We start from the raw sequence: 20202 nt of genomic DNA on the forward strand, positions 1-20202 counted from the left end.
CAGTTGTGTTGTGACAAGGTAGGGTTGGTGTACGGAAGAAAAAGACCAAGTCCATATTATGGTAAGAACAGCTCAAATAAGCAAAGAGAAACGACAGTCCATCATTACTTTAAAACATGAAGGTCAGTCAATGCGGAAAATGTCAAGAACTGAAAGTTTCTTCAAATGCAGTCGCAAAAATCATCAAGCGCTATGCTGAAACTCGCTCTCATGGGGACTTCCACAGGAAAGGAAGACCCAGAGTTACCTCTGTGGCAGAGGATAAGTTCATTAGAGATACCAGAATCAGAAATCGGCAATTAACTGCACCTCAGATTGCAGCCCAAATAAATGGTTCACAGAGTTAAAGTAACAGACACATCTCAACATCAACTGTTCAGAGGAGACTGCGTAAATCAGGCCTTCATGGTCGAATTGCTGCAAAGAAACCAACTACTAAAGGACACCAATAAGAAGAAGTGACTTGCTTTGGCCAAGAAACATGAGCAATGGACATTAGACTGGTGGAAATCTGTCCTTTGGTCTGATGAGTCAAAATTAGAGATTTTTTTGTTCCAACCGCCGTGTCTTCGTGAGACAGGTGAACGGATGAACGGATGATCTCTGCATGTGTGGTTCCCACCCTGAAGCATGAAGGAGGAGGTGTGATGGTGTGGGGCTGCTTTGTTGGTGACACTGTCTATGACTTATTTAGAATTCAAGGAACACTTAACCAGCATAGCTACCACAGCATTCTGCAGCGATACATCATCCCATCTGCTTTGCACTTAATGGGACTATTTGTTTTGGGACAAGGACCCAAAACACACCTCCAGGCTGTGTAAGGGCTATTTGATCAAGAATGAGAGTGATGAGTGCTGCATCAGATGACCTGGCCTCCACAATCACCCAACCTCAAGCTAATTGATATGGTTTGGGATGAATTGGACTGTAGAGTAAAGGAAAAGCAGCCAGCAAGTGTTCAGCATATGTGGGAACTCCTTCAAGACTGTTGGGAAAGCATTCCAGTTGACTATCTCATGAAGCTGGTTGAGAGAATGCCAATAGTGTGCAAAGCTGTCATCAAGGCAAAAGGTGGCTACTTTGAAGAATCTAAAATCTAAAATATATTTTTATTTGTTTAACACTGTTTTGGTTACTACATGATTCCATATGTGTTATATCATAGTTTTGATGTTTTCACTATTATTCTACAATGTAGAAAATGGTAAAAATAAAGAAAAACCCTTGAGTACGTGTCTCCAAACTTTTGACTGGTACTGTATAACTTTGAGGAAGGCCCTTTCCTGTTTCCGCATGCCAATGCCACCATGCACAAAGCAAGGTCCGTACAGAAATGGTTTTTCGAGTGTGGAAGAACTTGACTGGCCTACACAGAGCCCTGACCTCAACCCTATCGAACGCCTTTGGGATGAATTGGAATGCCCAATGCGAGCCAGGCCTAATTGCCAAACATCAGTGCTCAACCTCACTAATGCTCTTGTGGCATGTCCCTGCAGCAATGTTCCAACATCTACTGGAAAGCCTTCTCAGACGAGTGGAGGCTGTTATAGTAGCAAATAGGGGACCAACTCCATGTTATAGCCCATGATTTTGGAATGAGATCTTCGACAAGCAGGTGTCCACATAGCTTTGGTCATGTAGTGTATGTTTAAGGTCAGGTTATCAACTGTATAAAAAGGATGAATATTTGCAATGCCATTATTTGACACAGAAATAAAAAACGTTGACGTCAATGGGTAAAAAAAAGAAAAATCTGTCTGTGTGCCTTCTTTTGCAATTCATCCTGATACAGACTACTCACTGTCTGACAGTAATGTTTTCTTTAATTTCAGAGTACCCCAATTAAATATAGGCTACAGACCCAAAAAGGACCTTCATTCAGCATGTACATGTGCCTTTCCGTTCTATGAGTTCAGTTAGTTTGAGAAAGTCGGCCTACGGGCTATCCGGATCACATTGTATGTATTCAGTCCTGGTGCATCGAAGCCAGGGGACAGACCACGCTTGTCAAACACATAAAAGTTAAAGAGCTGCCCATCTTGGGCCTCAAGTGAGACTGAAGCAGTGCTGACCCGCAAAACACAGGGGTACTCCTTCTCAAACACCACCCTGAACACCCTGTCTACCAGGTAGTTCAGCTTGATTGTCCGATATCTCTCTGGGATCAGGTCCTCAATCTGGGGACCAAACTGCTGCATGATCAGAACACCGTCTGCCCCAGCTTTGATCTCATAGAAGGTGATGTTTCCATAAGTGAAGAAGCCTATGTAAGGGTCTGGAATAGGGGGAGGGATGAGGATCTTTTTGGCCTCCCGGAACACCCTCTCCATGGCGGGTATGATGTGACTGTAAGCCTTGGCCACCACCTCCTGGTTCTGAGGTCTGGTGCCAGCCATCAGCACCACCAGGCCCAGCTTGAGCCTGGGCACCAGTGAGAAGGTGGCTGAGTAGCCATCCAGGTCTCCGTCTTTACGCAGCACCTCGTAGCCCAGCTGCTCATTCACCTCCCAAGGCGTCCCGGTGCGGTTGGCAAAGTAGTCCTTATCACAGCGGTACAGCGGGGTCAGCATGATCTTCAGGGTGTCGGGCTCCAGGAGCTTGCGGTGGTAGGCCCCCAGCAGCATCATGGCCAGCTTGGCAAGGTCAGCGGCAGTGGAGAACATCTGGCCTGAGGGGCGGTACCAGCCCAGGTCATACAGAGGGGCTGGCTGGCCACTGGAGTAGACGCCCACAGCCATCTGGCTTTGGATCCCTGGGGTGTAGTCAAAGCCTGTGTCCTCCATCCCCAGCCGGTCCAGGATGTTATCATTGATCCAGCGCTGGTAGTCCAGGCCCACCACCTTCTCAGCCATGACGTGGGCCAGTAAAGAAAAGGCTAGGTTACTGTAGTGGCATCTGCAAAACACAGAGCAGCAGAGTGGGAAGTCACTGTGTTGCTGCATTGACTGAAGGGTCAATGCAGCCCACATGGATGACGTAATTAAACACCTGAGCCATCTATTTATATCCAAATGAGTGGAGCAAATTGAAGTTGAAGGCGGAAGATTACATACACTTAGGTCGGAGTCATTAAAACTAGTTTTTCAACCACTCCACAAATGTCTTGTTAACAAACTATTGTTTTGTCAAGTCGGTTAGGACATCTACTTTCTGCATGACACAAGTCATTTTTCCAACAATTATTTACAGACAGATTGTTTCACTTATAATTCACTGTATCACAATTCCAGTGGGTCAGAAATTTACATACACTAAGTTGACTGTGCCTTTAATCAGCTTTGAAAATTCCAGAAAATGATGTTATGGCTTTAGAAGCTTCTGATAGGCTAATTGACATCATTTTAGTCAATTGGAGTGGAACCTGTGGATGTATTTCAAGGCCGACCTTCAAATGCAGTACCTCTTTGCTTGGCATCATGGGAGAATCTAAAGAAATCAGCCAAGTCCTCAAAAAAAATGTAGACCTCCACAAGTCTGGTTCATCCTTGGTAGCAATTTCCAAATGCCTGAAGGTACCACGTTCATCTGTACAAACAATAGTACGCAAGTATAAACACCGTGGGACCACGCAGCCGTCATACCGCTCAGGAAGGAGATGTGTTCTGTCTCCTAGAGATGAACGTACTTTGGTACAAAAGTGCAAATCAAGAACAACCCAGAACAACAGCTAAGGACCTTGTGAAGATGCTGGAGGAAACAGGTACAAAAGCATCTATATCCACAGTAAAACGAGTCCTATATCGACATAATCTGAAAGGCTGCTCAGCAAGGAAGAAGCCACTGCTCCAAAACCAGCATAAAAAAAGCTAATTTGCAACTGCACATTGGGACAAAGATCGTACTTTTAGGAGAAATGTCCTTTGGTCTGATGAAACAAAAATATAACTGTTTGGCCATAATGACCATCGTTATATTTGGAGGAAAAAGGGGGAAGCTTGCAAGCCGAAGAACACCATCCCAACCGTGAAGCATGGGGGTGGCAGCATCATGTTGTGGGGGTGCTTTGCTACAGGAGTTACTGGTGCACTTCATAAAATAGATGGCATCATGAGGAAAGGAAATTATGTGGATATATTGAAGCAACATCTCAAGACATCAGTCAGGAAGTTAAAGCTTGGTCGCAAATGGGTCTTCCAAATGAACAATGACCCCAAGCATACTTCCAAAGTTGTGGCAAAATGGCTTAAGTACAACAAAGTCAAGGTCCTATAATCCTATAGAGAATGTGTGGTTAGAACTGAAAAAGCATGTGCAAGGAAGGAGGCCTACAAACCTGACTCAGTTACACCAGCTTTGTCAGGAGGAATGGGCCAAAATTCACCCAACTTATTGTGGGAAGCTTTTGGAAAGCTACCCAAAACATTTGACCCAAGTTAAACAATTTAAAGGCAATGCTACCAAATACTAATTGAGTTTATGTAAACTTCTGACCCACTGGAAATGTAATGAAATAAATAAAAGCTGAAATAAATCATTCTCTTTACTATTATTCTGACATTTCACATTCTGACACGTAATTTTTACTAGGATTAAATGTACGGATTTGTGAAAAACTGAGTTTAAGTATTTTGCCAAGGTGTATGTAAACTTCCGACTTCAACCGTAAGTTCCATTATATTACAAAAGGCAAATATTGAGTGAGTTTTAAATGGCACAAGGCCACACACAACATTTGAATGATTATAATGCTGGGAATGATGGGAATGACTAAGGCCTTACTTGGTGCCAGGGTCTGCAACAAGGACATCATCTTGCAGCAGATTCACTGCAGCCTGTGTTTTCCCCTTCCACAGCAGGTTAGTGGCTCTTAGTCTTCTGGGTAGACCTGCAGTTGACAAAACACAACATCTTTAGTGTTTACGTCTAAAGAAAAGAAAATGCATTAATTTAGCTACTATGATAAATGAAGCTCAAGCCAATTGCAATTCATTTGAACCGAAACAGGGTCCTCAAATGTTATTCTAACATGTCATCTGTTTGGACTGTCTCTGATCATTTAATTAAATGTACAGCTCAGAATTCCGTGTCAATGTCTGGTCTAAAACATTGAATACTCTCCTCTATGAATTATTGAGTTTGACTATCATGCCTCAATGATCAAAGTGTGAACCTCATATTGACATAATCAACCTGTTTGAAAGCAAGGTATTGTAGTTTTTTTAAAATTCAGTGTTGCCCATCAATGAGTGTGACTCATTGTCCCTTAGCCCTTCGCATGATCTATTTATGATGATAAGCTGATGCAGTGATAATCTAAACCGTTTCTGTTACATCAGACATGTTTACCACCTCAGAAGGCAATTCACCAACCTGCTTAGAGGTGACTGACCAGAGTTTGCGGTGTGGAGGCATTTGAATTTAATCAATAAATAGGATCATGAACATCACATTAAAATTTATATTTTGCTAATAATAGCATGATACTGTTCAACATTGTAGCTGAGTGCATTAGGCACATAACTTGTTTCACCTGATAGTATTTTAACAGGTCGGCATGACATGAGTTCCAATCCCAGGTGGGAGGGGCGGAGTATGAGGTTTGTATCTTACCTGAGAGCTGGCTGGCCATCCTGCGCAGAGTGACAGAGGAGGAGCGGATCTGAACCTCTCCACTATCCAGGAAGATCAGGCCGTCTGTCACATACTTGAGCTCAGAGTCCCGTGACTTGCCCAGAGGGTTTTTAATGGTGAAGTTATCCACATATTTCTCCAGAGGGTCATCCAGAGAGGTTATCTTCCCATCGTCCCACAGCCTGTATAGCATCAGCGTTGGGAAGATCTTGGAAAGGCTGGCAATCCTGTAGGGCATCAAACAGGAATTGACTACTACTGTATCACCCTGATTTCTTCCCAAAACTTTTTTTTTAATAATTTCAACAAACAGTAAGACAAGCACACACAAATGAATAGAGTACTTTTCTTCCTTTCAGAGGATGAGCTTACCCTAACATCCTTTCATTTTCACATGCACTCTCTAAACCTTTCTACACTCAGGCTTTTGACCTCACAACGTTTTCTCTGTCTCATAGCCCAGACATTTCTGTCTCACACTCCAGACATTAAGGGGTTTGGAGTTTGAAATTACAACATCATGTTACATATCTATTTAAGGCCTGTGCTGACAACACTCAAGACAGATGAAAACATAATGACTGAATAGCCCATACATAGTTAAAGACATAGGTCAGTATTCAATCAAAGGTGCATTGCTGGCAATAGCATTGCACTCGACTTTTACAAGTAATTTACGCTTAAACCGATATACACACAGTTTACTGTGAATATGATCTCCACAAACATCAGTAAATTGCCTATGAATTGAAGATTGTGCAATGGGCTTGTCAACAACACTTTTCAGATTGAATCCATGTGGCACATTTTCAAGCCAATTTCAGGCTCAAACTCATTGCTGAAATGGCAACATACCACAAATCAGAAAAATTACAGCAGTGTTCACATAATACTTCAAGTCCACTATAAGTGTTGCCAGAGTGCATTGTTTTGAGAGCGGAGGAGAAAAGGGGATGAGTATCTTTATTCTGTATTTCCCTACTGTATTCATCAATTGTGTGTGAGTACAATAGCTTTGGTCCAGTTTTTCGCAAGTACTCTTAAAATGTTGCTAGTGGGTGTACTAAATGATCCTCTAATTACATGTTGCTTTTGTTTACATTGTGAATATAGTCAATGTAGCTAGCTAGAGTTTCTGCTAGCTAGTAGCTTCTTGACTTCATAAATCTTAGTAAAATAGCCACTGGTGTCTAGTGGAGGCCACATGCAACCAACATCTATTTTATTTCTCTATATTTCAATTCACAAGATAGAATGAATGTACTCCTCAGCCATAAAAAATATAACCTCTGCTTGACTTGTGTTTAACGCTGCCTTCGGACGTGACGCAACGAGAGTGCAACATACGCAGTATACAATAACAGCTTTCAATGACCTCAAATGTATGGCTGATGTGTGAGGGCAACGCCGGATGCCCGATGGCTGTAATGTAGCAGGGCCGTAAGTGGGGCCTTCACTCTTATTAGTATTCCATAGAAACACCTCCAACCCTCCATAGATTTAAAGATAGTGTATACCCCCTAAATCACAGGAGTCCATCAGGAAGCAGACTTCTCAGAGCCAGTGGCAGGTTGTCACGATCCCTCCGGAACTTTCATTACACACACCTGGCCCCAGTGAATAGTAATTCCCAGTGAATAGTAATTCCCAGTGAATAGTAATTGTATAATTGTGTACTTGATTTACCATAGTCCTGACGATTATTGTTACAATGTCCGTTGGTTCGTGTGAGTACCTGTGCTGTGTGTTTTGGCTTTTGTGACATTGTGTATTGCGCAGATGATTACGGGTTTCGTCCCATGTGTTAATCATTGTGCACTTGTGTTATTTATTCGAGGTACTCCTCGCTCTTTTGTTTGGGTTTCAACCCTGTGTTCTGTATAGTGTTTGTTCGGTCTTCGTCCCCGTGCCTTTACACTGGGAAGAATTCAAAGGCAATTTACTTATGTTTGTAATTTGGGGTATAATAACAAAACTATTACGCATTCCTGCGCCTGCATCCCGACCCTTCATACCAACGTGACACAGGTCATTATTATCCTCTGTGTTATGTTAGGCAGGTAACTCTCAATCCACAATATAGAAGGGGGTATAAAGCCATAACATACCCTTTTCCATTATCGATCATGTCAAAAGCTGCACTGAAGTCTAACAAAGCAGCTCCTACAATCTTTTTATTATCAATTTCTCTCAACCAATCATCAGTCATTTGTGCAAGTGCCGTGCAGGTTGAATGCCCTTTCCTGAAAGTCTGTTAATTTATTTACTGTAAAATAGCATTGTATCTGGTCAAACACATTTTTTCCCAAATGTTTACTAAGGGTTGGTAACAGGTTGATTGGTCGGATATTTGAGCCAGTAGGGGTGCTTTACTATTCTTGGGTATCAGAATGACTTTTGCTTCCTCAAGGCCTGAGGACACACACTTTTTTGTAAGCTTAGATTGAAGAGATGGCAAATAGGAGTGGCAATATTATCCGCTATCATTCTCAGTGACTCTATCATGATGCTCTGCCCCCTCATGATACAGTCATGATCAAAATTATTGGCAGCCTTAAGCCTAATATTCGCAAAAAAGACTATAAATTAAGTAATATAATACTGTTAAATAAAATATGTATATAAATGGGGAAATTATGTTATTTTATACAAATACAATTGCTCAGAGAACTAGTTTTTCTCAAAAAGATAGGGGTCAACATTACTGGTACCCCTGTTTTCAAAACTCCAGCACCCTTCCCTTGTGAGAATAACGCCACTGGGCCTTTTTCTAAAATGTTTTATGAGACTGGAGAACACATTGGAAGGGATTTTAGACCATTCCTCCATACAGAAACTTTGAAAATCTTTGATATCCTTCATCTGTGTGTCACACCCTGACCATAGTTTGCTTTGTATGTTTCTATGTTTTGGTTGGTCAGGGTGTGAGCTGAGTGGGCATTCTATGTTACATGTCTAGTTTGTCTAGTTCTATGTTTGGCCTGACATGGTTCTCAATCAGAGGCAGGTTTTCGTCATTGTCTCTGATTGGGAACCATATTTAGGTAGCCTGTTTGGTGTTGGGTTTTGTGGGTGATTGTCCTTGTTACTGTCTCTGTGTTACTTTGCACCAGTATTAGGCTGTTTCGGTACATTTATTGTTTTTGTATTTGATTCGTGTTTACTTTGTTTCATTAAACATGGATTGCAGTAGCCACGCCGCATTTTGGTCTGACTCTACTTCACCTAAAGAGAACCGTTACACTGTGGCCATTGCAAAATGTAACCATTTCTTTGTGGAATATGATGTTTTGCTTGGGGGTATTGCCTTGCTGCCAAGTTTTACAACTGAGCAAGAGGACAAGTACATTTGAGTGTCTAGTTTGAGAAAGACGCCTCACAAGTCCTCAACTAGCAGCTTCATTAAATAGTATCCACAAAACACCAGTCTCAATGTCAACAGTGAAGAGGCGACTCCGGGATGCTGGCCTTCTAGGCAGAATTGCAAAGAAAAAGCCATATCTCAGACGGGCCAATAAAAAGAAAAGTTTAAGATGGGCGAAAGAACACAGACACTTGACAGAGGAACTCTGCCTAGAAGGCCAGCATCCTGGAGTCGCATCTTCACTGTTGACCTTGAGACTGGGGTTTTGTGGGTACTATATAATGAAGCTGCCAGTTGAGGATTTGTAAGGCATCTGTTTCTCAAACTAGACTCTCTAATATACTGTCCTCTTGCTCAGTTGTGCACCGAGGCCTCCCACTCCTCTTTCTATTCTGGTTAGAGACAGTTTGTGCTGTTCTGTGAAGGGAATAGTACACAGCGTTGTATGAGATCTTCAGTTTCTTGGCAATTTCTCGCATGGATTACCTTCATTTCTCAGAACAAGAATAGACTTACGAGTTTCAGAAGACAGTTCTTTGTTTCTGGCCATTTTGAGCCTTTAATTGAACCCAGAAATGCTGATGCTCCAGATACTCAACTAGTCTAAAGAAGGCACATTTTATTGCTTCTTTAATCAGAACAACCATTTTCAGCTGTTCTAACATAATTGCAAAAGGGTTTTCTAATGATCAATTAGCCTTTTAAAATTATCAACTTGGATTAGCTGACACAACGTGCCATTGGAACATAGGAGTGATGGTTGCTGATAATGGGTCTCTGTACGCCTATGTAGATATTACATAAATAATCTGCCGTTTCCAGCTACAATAGTCATTTACAACATCATCAATGTCTACACTGTATTTCTGATCAATTTTATGTTATTTTAATGGGTATTTAAAAAAAAAGCTTTTCTTTCAAAAAGAAGGGGATTTCTAAGTGACCCCCAAACTTTTGAACGGTATTGTATGAGTGTAACCAGGGTGAGATATTGTACCTATACTTTGATACATAGCAATGTTATTTTCCCTCTTCCTCTCAATGTTACTTCCCCTGAATGTCACTTCCCCTCAGATTGTAGGTGTTTCAACAATAAATGCTATGACAGTATCTCTATCGGCAAGAGAATTGTGGTCCTTCTGTAGCTCAGTTGGTAGAGCATGGCGCTTGTAACGCCAGGGTAGTGGGTTCGATTCCCGGGACCACCCATATGTAGAATGTATGCACACATGACTGTAAGTCGCTTTGGATAAAAGCGTCTGCTAAATGGCATATATTATTATTATTATTATTATAGAATAGAATGATTGGCGCAGTTACATAAAAATCCCTGCACAAGCCTGTACAATACCAAACAAAAGACTGAAAAGACTGCATTATTTATCTACCACATATGGTTAGAGTTAGCAAAATACACATAACCGGAAGTTGAGCATCAGGGAATGCAGACTTCTGTTGGTCAGTAATGACAGCTGTACTCTGAAGCGAGAATACCCACAGCTACAGGACCCATGGTGCTAAAATACTCCATAGTGGTGTAGTGGCTAACTGTGTCAGAGGCTGATTGACATGTTACATTTATGCCTTTTTTAAGAGCAGTAAGGCAGCTTCAACTGATAGGAAATTCACATGCTCTGAGCACGTACTGTAGTACGTCATACATATGGACAACAGAACTACACGCATGTCCCCGAATCAAGAAATGCATAAGAAAGGGCTAAGGGTGCTTATCATCAACACCACAAGCTTCAACTTTGTAGGAGTCTTAAACATGTAATGATTTGAGTCATAAACAGACCTGGCTTTGTCATCCCCTTTAGGGCCCAAAAAAGCCCTGAGATCTATGCTGCTCGCCTGTATATGGTGTACTCATTGGGAGGAGCTGAGAGTGGGTCACTTCTGTTCCTCTTGCCAAAGTTACCAGTCCACAGAACGGTGTTGTTGAAAATCACAATGGCCGACAAAGAGGGAAGACTAGTAGGATTGATGATTTGGCGCAGCAGTGTGTCCACCTGAGTGAGAACATATCAGTATTTACTGTATATCGAATAATATTCATAGTTCTACAGTAGTTTCAGTAAACAATAAGTTCAAAAGTTAAAAGTTGGGTATGAAAGATTTGAAGGCACTCTGTGGACAAAAATACTGCCTATTGATTTGTTGTGATGGAAGTGATTTCAATGTCAAGGTTTGGCAGATGCTGAGATACTCTGTTTTTACATGGTCAATCTTCTGTTCTGTATAAAATATATAAGGAGTTCTAATGTGTTTTTATCATTCTGAGGACATTGTTAATGTCCAATGGAAATGTAATCTCATCCATAGCAGACTGCTGTACAGATTCTCAATTTGAGCCAGTTTGCTACAGCAGGAAAACAATCCTGCAGCAACAGGAAATGTGAATTATTATGTGGATTATAATTAATGGCCATTTTTGTAGGGATTGAAGATTTAAAAAAAAAAGCAAAAATGAGGTCTGAAATTTCTAAGTGGTAATGAAAACACTTTTTAAACATCAAATACACTACACGTTTAAAATGTCACTAACACATGTTCTCTGTTCTTAGTTGGACATGAGCATAATGTGGATAGTCTGTGAATGGCCCAAGGGAGCTCTTACCTTTTCCAGTGCCTCTTTCAGAGTAGGGATAGGGTGCTCAAGGGGGAGAGGCTCAGGGAAGCGTGGGCACATCCGTTCTGATTTGGCATTTCCTCCCATGCTCTCATCTGGCAGAAAGACAGAAGAAGGGGAAATTAAGTGCTTGAAGGTGATTCATTCTGAACACACTATGAATTTTGAATGAGCAGTTAAAGGAGACTTATTTAACTAACTACACAGGATTTGATCTAGTCTTTATAGTTCATAGAATTACTATAGTAAACAGGCCCCTAGGCCTAGAGTATGTTCTGATCCAGTACCAGATCATACAGGCATGGTGTGCTACTGAAATAATACATGTGTAAGAAGCAGCCCTTCAGTTAAAGACTGCAACTAAAGCCTAGGAGTAAATGTGACCGCTACATTTGAACCATTGATTACATTTTATATGTCCCCATAATATTACTTTCTCAAATGGTTGCAACAGAAACTTTTAGCAAAGAAGAAATAAAGGAGAAAGTACAGTTGTGGCATCTTAATGGGACCCCTATTGTTACAGGAGGAAAATGCAGTACAGTAGCATCTCTGACTGATCACACCTTCAGCACTCCAGTAGGTTGGTTCCCTGTGAGCACAGTCTGTCTTTAACATTCTAATCTATTCACCACCCACAGAAAACAGCTAATTGGATTTCAGATCACACCTCAGACACTGGACACAGACGTTAGTTCAATGTCTAGTTTTGATTTACATTTGGTTGAGTTGTCAACTATTGTGATTTCAATGTTAAATCAGCAAAACATGTCACCATGTCATTGAATTTAGGTTAAAAATTCGGTGAAAAAAAATACAAAATCAAAATACAAAATCACAATGATGACTTTTGCAAATATAATGAGTTTTTCACGTTGATTCAACGTCATCACATTGGTTTTTGGGGTTGAAATGACGCGGAAACAAAGTTGATTCAATCAGTTTTTGCCTAGTGGTTAGCCTCATATGGGTCTCAGGCAAATAAATCCATTCTGAAGCAAGAACTGCCATGTGTGTTGGAACCTTTTTCCCCAATGGACTTCCTCCTTGATTTCTACAGGTTCTTTGTGTGCAAAATCACCTATTGTATGAGTCAACGTTAATGCAGGGGAAGCAGGAGCTACTGGTATAATTATACGCTCTGATTAATCTTAACCCATTTACCTCAGATACAATATAACAAAGCCACAAGAGATTGACAGGCTGGAGTGTTTAGAGTGAATCAACGCTGTTCACTGTATAATATGTTGAATTGCTTCATGTCCTGCCATTGTTTTTACTTCGGTTCTATGTTTTCTTGAACAAGGTTGAATGCAGGGAGTGAGCCTTACTTGGCAGTAACTTTGGGATCTGGTACTGCCAGAGGAAGCATCCTGTCATGACCAGAGAGAGCAACAGGAAGAACACCATGCCCAGCTGAGTCCACTTCACCTTCATCTTCTTGGTCTTGGTGAGCCCCTCTATAGCAGCAGCCGGGGAAGGCTAAAACACACGCACACGGTTAGGGATGGGCCTTTAGAATGCTAAGAGATGCTGAGAAACGAAGGGTTTGATAATATGGCAAATGTACTTTCATAACATTAGTGAGCTAACTTGCTGCATACACAATTTAGATAGCAATCACAACCAAGACTACTTACCACTTGATGCTTTAAAAGGCAGGCAAAATATAATAACGCTATCTTTCTCTCACTGAATCAGCATCTGAACAGCATCGTGGAGAGACAACTCACAAATTCCAATAGTGGTTGATGTTCTTCCCTGAAGGTTTTACTGTACAGGGGTATGGCACAGACATGGCTTCCCATTCCTATATCTCCTCACTGACCGTTCCATAATCCTGGCCATCGGCACTCCTCTGACAATAAAATTTCCTCTCCGACAACCACGGGCCTCTGACATCATAATCCACAGATTTACTCCACTAAAGCCCATCTCAGCGGGAGGGGAAATCTTAATCTCTAATCCCCCACAAATCAGTTCACTTCAGTCCCGTTTGCACCACTTTTGGGACCTACCAAGTCCCTTCTGAAAAACATGGTGTCTACTCAACCCATACAGGAGGAGGGCATGTTGGCCTTATGAGGCACCTTTAGCAGAAAGTTGAGAGAAAGTTGAGAGACAGTTCCTTGAGTTGACAAGGAAAATCACATGGGCACACAAAGTTAGAGCGCTCCAGTGGACTAATATGTTAACAGAGGACACTGACTGAGACAGTCTAGGAAGGAATACAATTCTCTCACTATTTCCCATAGCTAACAGTCACGCAACACACACTGTAAACATGGGCTGCATCCTATAAAGTACAACTTTGCATAGAATGTGTGTTCCATGGCTATGATTCATTAATTGATTTCTTCATGTGGCTTAGGTCTAAGATCATGAGCCTGCTGGGGGGAGAATTAATGGAGTTTGTGTTTGCATTAGACTTAGCTCAATAATCAATAAAATAATGCATGTGCTTGTAATCAATTAGGAATTCATGTTTACCTGGTTGTATCTATATAAATGTATTTGTATTTGTTTAACCTTTCCTTTAATGTTTAAATGGATTGGATGTTTTAGTTAAATATATAATTGTTTTGATCTGATTTGATCAAACAGGGAATGAGCTTTCCTAAGAGAGTAAGCAGAAATCAAAGATTTCAAGCACTTCTCAAGGTTTAGAAAAAGGTAGAACTTATATAATACCCGATATCAAAAACGTGTCTTCCTCAGCGATTACCATCTCTTTCGTAGAGGGGACTTAAGTTTCATCACATTTGAAGTGAATCATTCTGTATTTCTACATTCAGCTAGATTATGCCTGTTTTATTAGCTGTGGAAGGCTGTGAACTATTGGAGGCCCAGTAATGTATTCTGATATACATAGGACTAATGCTACAGAGAGAAAGAACATGTTAAAGTAAGCTGGAGTTGATCCTGGTTGCATAACCAGCTGATGGCTGTGGAACAAGCAGCTGTCCCATTTGGACAGAGTTGTGGTGAGTAAGCGGCGCAGAATCAGATAAGCTCCAGCGCATACACACACATGACCTGCAGTCTCCCATTAAGGAAGTCAAATCAAATTGTATTTGTCACGTGCTTCGTAAACAACAGTGAGACATACAGGTCCCTTTCCAACAATGCACAGTTAAAGATAAAGATGTTTAAAAAAAATTAAAAATAATACAGAGTGAATAATGAAAAACAATAATGAGTAAAAATAACATGTCTATATACAGGGAGTACCAGTGCCGAGTCGATGTATGAGGCAATTGCGGTAGCTATGTACATATACTGTAGGTAGAGATTAAGTGACTAGGCAACAGAATATATAAAAGACAGTAGCAGTAGAGTACAGTATGTGGTGAGTGTGAAAATATGTGTGCACGTGTGTGTGGCATCAGTATGCATGTGTGTATGTGTTGTGTGTGTGTGGGCGTATGTAGTATGTGTGTTGTGGTGTGGTGTCAGTGTAAGTATGTGTGAGTGTGTGTAATGTTGTGTATAAGCCGTTACCTGCTGAGGCTGAACTCCATCCATAGACATCTCTCTCAGGACTTTACTGCCTGTCTTCCCCATTACTCATGTGCAAAAAACATGAAAGGATGTCAGGATCTTTTATGAAGGAGAGATATCAAGTAAAGACATCACTATATCACTTCTATGATGGATGTACAGTACATTAACGTAGGTGTATGGCAAGACATTTAGAGGATCATTTTTTATAAATCATTCAAGACATCCAATAAAAAAACCATTGGAAAACAGAGCAGATTAAATATGCAAAAAATAGATAAACACATAGAAAAGTATAGTAAGGCAGGCCTTATCAAAGTGAACATTGAAAGGGAAAGGGGGATAACTACTCAGTTGTACATCTGAATGCATTCAACTGAAATGTGTCTTCCGCATTTAACCCAACCCCTCTGAAGACATCTCATCGAGACGTCCTTTTTCCCCCTGAAAGTGTGAAGAGTGCATATGTGCAGTCTGCCATGAGAATATTATAATTATACTGTAGCTGACAAAGTCACTCCAGACATTGCTCCAAGCTGTCAAGCTTACAGAAAGAACTGAACTTATGTCTCGGCATAGAACAGCTCCCAGGTGCTAACATACTGTTGATAAACACCCCTGTTGTTAATGATGCAGGTTTCTTGATGGCGTCATAGGCCAGTCCTTCTTTCATTCATTTCCTCTTTTGGCCTTGGATTGTCTTCTTAATGAAGCCATTGAAAACATTTATCTGAGGTAAAACTGGTTAATTACATGTTTGAGTGTTAACCAGTTTGCACTATTATTTTCAAGCGAATATTTTTAGGTGGAACTCGGGGCTCACAAAACCAAGGCGTATAATTCACAAATAAAGGGCTTTTGGTACATCTTGTGCTTGTCAATAAAACACACCTACTGCACTGAACAGTTGAAACCTTTTTCATACTGACTTGTCTCCAACTCAGCATGAAATCCTGTTGATGGCCGATACTGGTTTCACTACTTATACTGTCCAGGCATTGCTTGAAATGTATTCCTCTCCAGGGCCTTTTAGTCTGTATTTTTAAGGTGTTCAATAATTTATCTTAAAGATGTTCTACTTGAGCCTCTCAGCTCATATCCAAAGGAATCGTTTAGTCTTGGTGAGCCCCTCTATAATAATTTAGTTATGCATAATGTTTACGCAATTTCCGTGCAAGCAGGATTGGCAGCAGCCAAGTTACAGTATATGATGTCTTAATGATGTAACATCGACAGCATAATGGGTTCAACAATTTGATCAAAAGTTCAGATTGAAAAGTAACACTTCAGATACTGTTGTTTGTTTAACTGAAGTGATTCACAGATCATGCTTTGCATTCCAATTGAATGTGAAGTGAGTAGAGCTCTGCTCACTGAGAGGCTTAGGTCTATTCCTACAAGGAAATATGATGAACAGGACATGTGCACACAATCTCACATAATCGTATTCACGCTGTTGAGAAGAATAGCCCATTAAGGAGCACATGCAGAAGCCATGTGATGGGATGTTTACAAAGGAATGCTAAGCACTTTCTTTCTAGCTGCAAAGTGTTTTGATAGAGGTCCATGCCATTAAACATTGTTAATAAAGTAATGTAGCCACTATTAGATTAATTCTATGAAACTATGAATTCATGCTTTAGTGATGTCTTATTAACCGTCAATAACTGAGTCGCTGACAAGACATGCTTCTGTAAGTTTACTGATTTGTGATGGCAAAAGTAGGTTCTATAGTGTGTTCTACTTTCTAGAAACATGTTTTTATTTTTTGATTGTATAATTAATAATCAACTCACATAGTTTCAATCTTCGTTTCGTTGGATTTACATCTTCTCCTGGCAAAATGCCTTTGACAATCCATAATAAATGCCTTGAAATGTTCACTCCTCATTTAGCAAACATGAGTACACCAGCATGCTAAATGTACAATGTTTTATTCAGACTGGCTATCTGATTAACTTTCATTTGCATTTTAATCTAAATCCATTCATGTCTGTGTGCACTTTCACATTATCCAACCTAAATGTTCAAGACAGTATATTGATTATCAAAACGTATAGCAAAAATATACTATGTGAATAATAACCACATGATCATTGGCTAAATTACTCAAATGAAAATGTAAATAAACCTCAAACTGCTGCACTGACTGAAATGTTACCTGTATAGTGTACATTTCTTTAAACACAGAAGACAGTGTTTTTGTTATTTTAGATAAAAACATATTTTCAAAGTCTACATCATGCACTGTTTATAATCATGTACACGTGTATCAAACATAATATGATATGCATTGAATAAATATCCATCTACTACATCCAATAAATTAACACAATTTATATAAAAAATATAATATATTTTTCTAGATTATGAAATATAACCATACAGACCTTTTTTCATGACAAACATTACGGCAACAAACCTTTCTTGTTGTAACACAGTATTTTTCTTGTCTTACAAAAATAAAAATAAATATGACTATTAAATAACTATTAAATAAATAACTATTCATGTCCATAAAACCCATCAATTCTGCATGAGCTTACCACAAATCTGGATTCCGGGTAGGTCTTTACCCTCTTTTAGCAGAACAGAAATGTACAGTATTCCTGTGCAGTTGCTCTGTGTATGTTTGGAAGATCACTGCAGCAGCCTGACAGGTGTTGATATCATGGCCATGGCTAAATCCTGCTTGTATCAAACTCAGGAACCAGGATCTTGGATTAACTGCCACAGCCATCAGTGACATCTGCCAGGCTGGGAAAATGGGTGCCCCTGCAGTAGGATAATGTGTGGTAGAGTTAGTGTGTGAGTGATTGTGTGCTGTATGTGTTGTGTGTTTCTTGGTGTGTTGGTATGTGTCTGTCTGTGTCAATAAGAAAATATGTTTCTAAGTGTGAGTTTTGCAATGGATTAAAAGTCCACCCAATAAAAGGCCACTCTGGGCAACTAAAAGAGATGGATATGATGTTACAGTACCTGGAGAGTTCATGCCAGTCATTAGGGAAGATTGTACGGTCATTGAATCCAGTGAGTTACAGGTGTTACTGTGTCACTGTAATGTAATCTGTTGATAGGAAAAAAGAACATGATAATTTCCCCCATTGATTAGACCTGTGAATTAAGCAAGACTGAATATGTAAAAAGCAGTATACTCCTTGACTCAAATGTATATGGACTGGATTAGTGTTATTCACAACAAACAAGCACACAGTAGCTACTCCTGCCATTCAGAAACTAGAACAGACCGATTATGTTTCTTTTTTGGTTATATGCAAGGTCTGACTTGTTTATCCCTGTTGCTATGATTTTCAGTTGGATAAGAAAAATAGAGGCATCTGTTTGCAGGTCAGATGCATGTTAATCAGTGGTGATGATGTCAGATAACAGACAACACATCAGAACAAACATGGAACTGCATGTTCTGAAATCAGAAACGCTTCCCATGACAACCTCTGACTAACAGTTGCTGTGCTAACGTTGCTTCTAGAGGCAGTTTGGAACTCAGTAGTGAGCTTTGCAACTGAGGACAGACGATTTTTATGAGCTACACGCTTCAGCAATCAGCGGTCCCGTTCTGTGAGCTTGTGTGGCCTACCACCTGATGGCTGAGCCATTGTTGCTCCTAGGCAGAAATTTAACGAACTGTCTTGTTAGAAAGGTGGCATCCTATGACGGTGCCATGTTAAATAGCTGACTCCACTAATTTGAAGGGGTGTCCACATCATTTTGTATTTATAGTGTATATTGCATTAGAGTTATAATGCAAGGGTTAAGACCAAAACCTTTAATATATTCATTAATCATTTGTAACCAAGTTCATACAAATTAAGTAGCACAGTACACTCTTAGAAAAAAATAGTTCCAAAAGGCTTCTGCGGCTGTCCCCCATAGGGGAACCCTTTTTAGTGGCAGGTAGAACTATTTTGGGTTCCATGTAGAACCCTTTGTTTTCTAAGAGTGTAGTGAAACCGTGTATTTATATGTGAGTTACATCGAAAGGCAGTCAATCAAAGCTGCGCTCATAATGAATTGTGCTTCTCCCTCACAAATTATATTTCAAAGCGTAAGAGATCAGTAAAATGACTCATCTCATAATGACATCATTGCAAACTATTTTCTCTGGGTTAGTAAATCCACTGTTTCAGGATTAACTAGACATTGCACATTGGCAGCATCAACTGATTACAGTGCACATACAGTATGTGACTACCTTGATAATACTGAAAAATTATTCAATGATATTTGAGAATGATGATAATAGCATTTCACCAGCAGCAGGAACATTACTGAGTATACATATTGTAATTGGATGCCAAACGATAAACATTTGTCTAGAGACCATAAAGCAGCTGCCACTGCAACCTCTTTGTTGTGGCTTTCGATTGCAACAAGTCTGAAGACTCGACTAGTTTTTTTGTGAACAGTTCTTTCCAAGGTACAGGTAACTGCCAAAATAAAGGAAACACCAACATAAAGTGTCTTAAAGACATGCTCTGTAACTTTGGTGACAAGTAAATATTTTTTAAACCTACCGCTTGGACTGGATGTGTCAATGTGTAGTTCATACATGCCTAATCTATGAGCAGAATGACTGTTTAACCTCAATCAGCCAAGAAATCCCTAGTTTGAAAGCAATTGTTTTCTGGAAACTGTGCGGCGCCATTTTCCCAAAATTTCCCCCCACTTGGGCCTACAATTCTTCCACGAGAAATTCCATAATTTTGTGTTTTTAATTGTGGTTGAAAATGCTGTCAATTGGGTTGAAGTTTTCAATTGGGTTGAAATCTGGAGATGGCCATCCCAGTGGGAAAAAAACTGTTTGAATTCAAGTTGTTTCCACTTTATTTTGACCCCAAAAAATTTGATTTGATGTTGAATCAATGTGGAAAACTGATTGGATTTGAAAAAAGTAATTAACGTTAGGGAATTTCATCATCACACTTTTTACCTAAATCCAATGACATGGTGACATTTTGAACTGACATCTGTGCCCAGTGGGATGCATATTGTTTAGATTGTTTTCATGCTCATCAAGCATTCAGTGACCACTCGTACCCTGTGTATGGGAGCATTGTCATCCTATGGGGGCATAGCCATGGTAGCCAAATCGGCCTGCCCAGCATTTTTA

The 20202-nt window shown here is 40.2% G+C and overlaps 1 protein-coding gene across 3 annotated transcripts; it reads right to left on the bottom strand.

Moving 5' to 3' along the window:
• Positions 1–1912: 1912 nt before the first annotated feature.
• On the bottom strand, positions 1913–17812 carry LOC118389470 (putative beta-lactamase-like 1). Of its 3 annotated transcripts, XM_035779376.2 has the most exons (8): positions 17618–17812; positions 15072–15136; positions 12902–13052; positions 11559–11665; positions 10793–10950; positions 5554–5801; positions 4723–4828; positions 1913–2898 (listed from the first exon to the last, which is right to left on the bottom strand). In XM_035779376.2, the coding sequence occupies exons 2-8, from the start codon at positions 15132–15134 to the stop codon at positions 1920–1922; spliced, it is 1812 nt and encodes a 603-aa protein (XP_035635269.1). In that variant the 5' UTR covers positions 15135–15136; positions 17618–17812; the 3' UTR covers positions 1913–1919. The 3 variants fall into 3 exon arrangements, with proteins under 3 accessions (XP_035635269.1, XP_035635270.1, XP_035635271.1); XM_035779377.2 differs by lacking the exon at positions 17618–17812 and having other exon boundaries at positions 15072–15160; XM_035779378.2 differs by lacking the exons at positions 15072–15136; positions 17618–17812 and adding an exon at positions 13211–13919.
• Between the last annotated feature and the right edge of the window lie 2390 nt (positions 17813–20202).

The sequence above is a fragment of the Oncorhynchus keta genome, chromosome 10 (assembly GCF_023373465.1).
Source record: "Oncorhynchus keta strain PuntledgeMale-10-30-2019 chromosome 10, Oket_V2, whole genome shotgun sequence".
NCBI classification, from domain to species: Eukaryota; Metazoa; Chordata; class Actinopteri; order Salmoniformes; family Salmonidae; genus Oncorhynchus; species Oncorhynchus keta.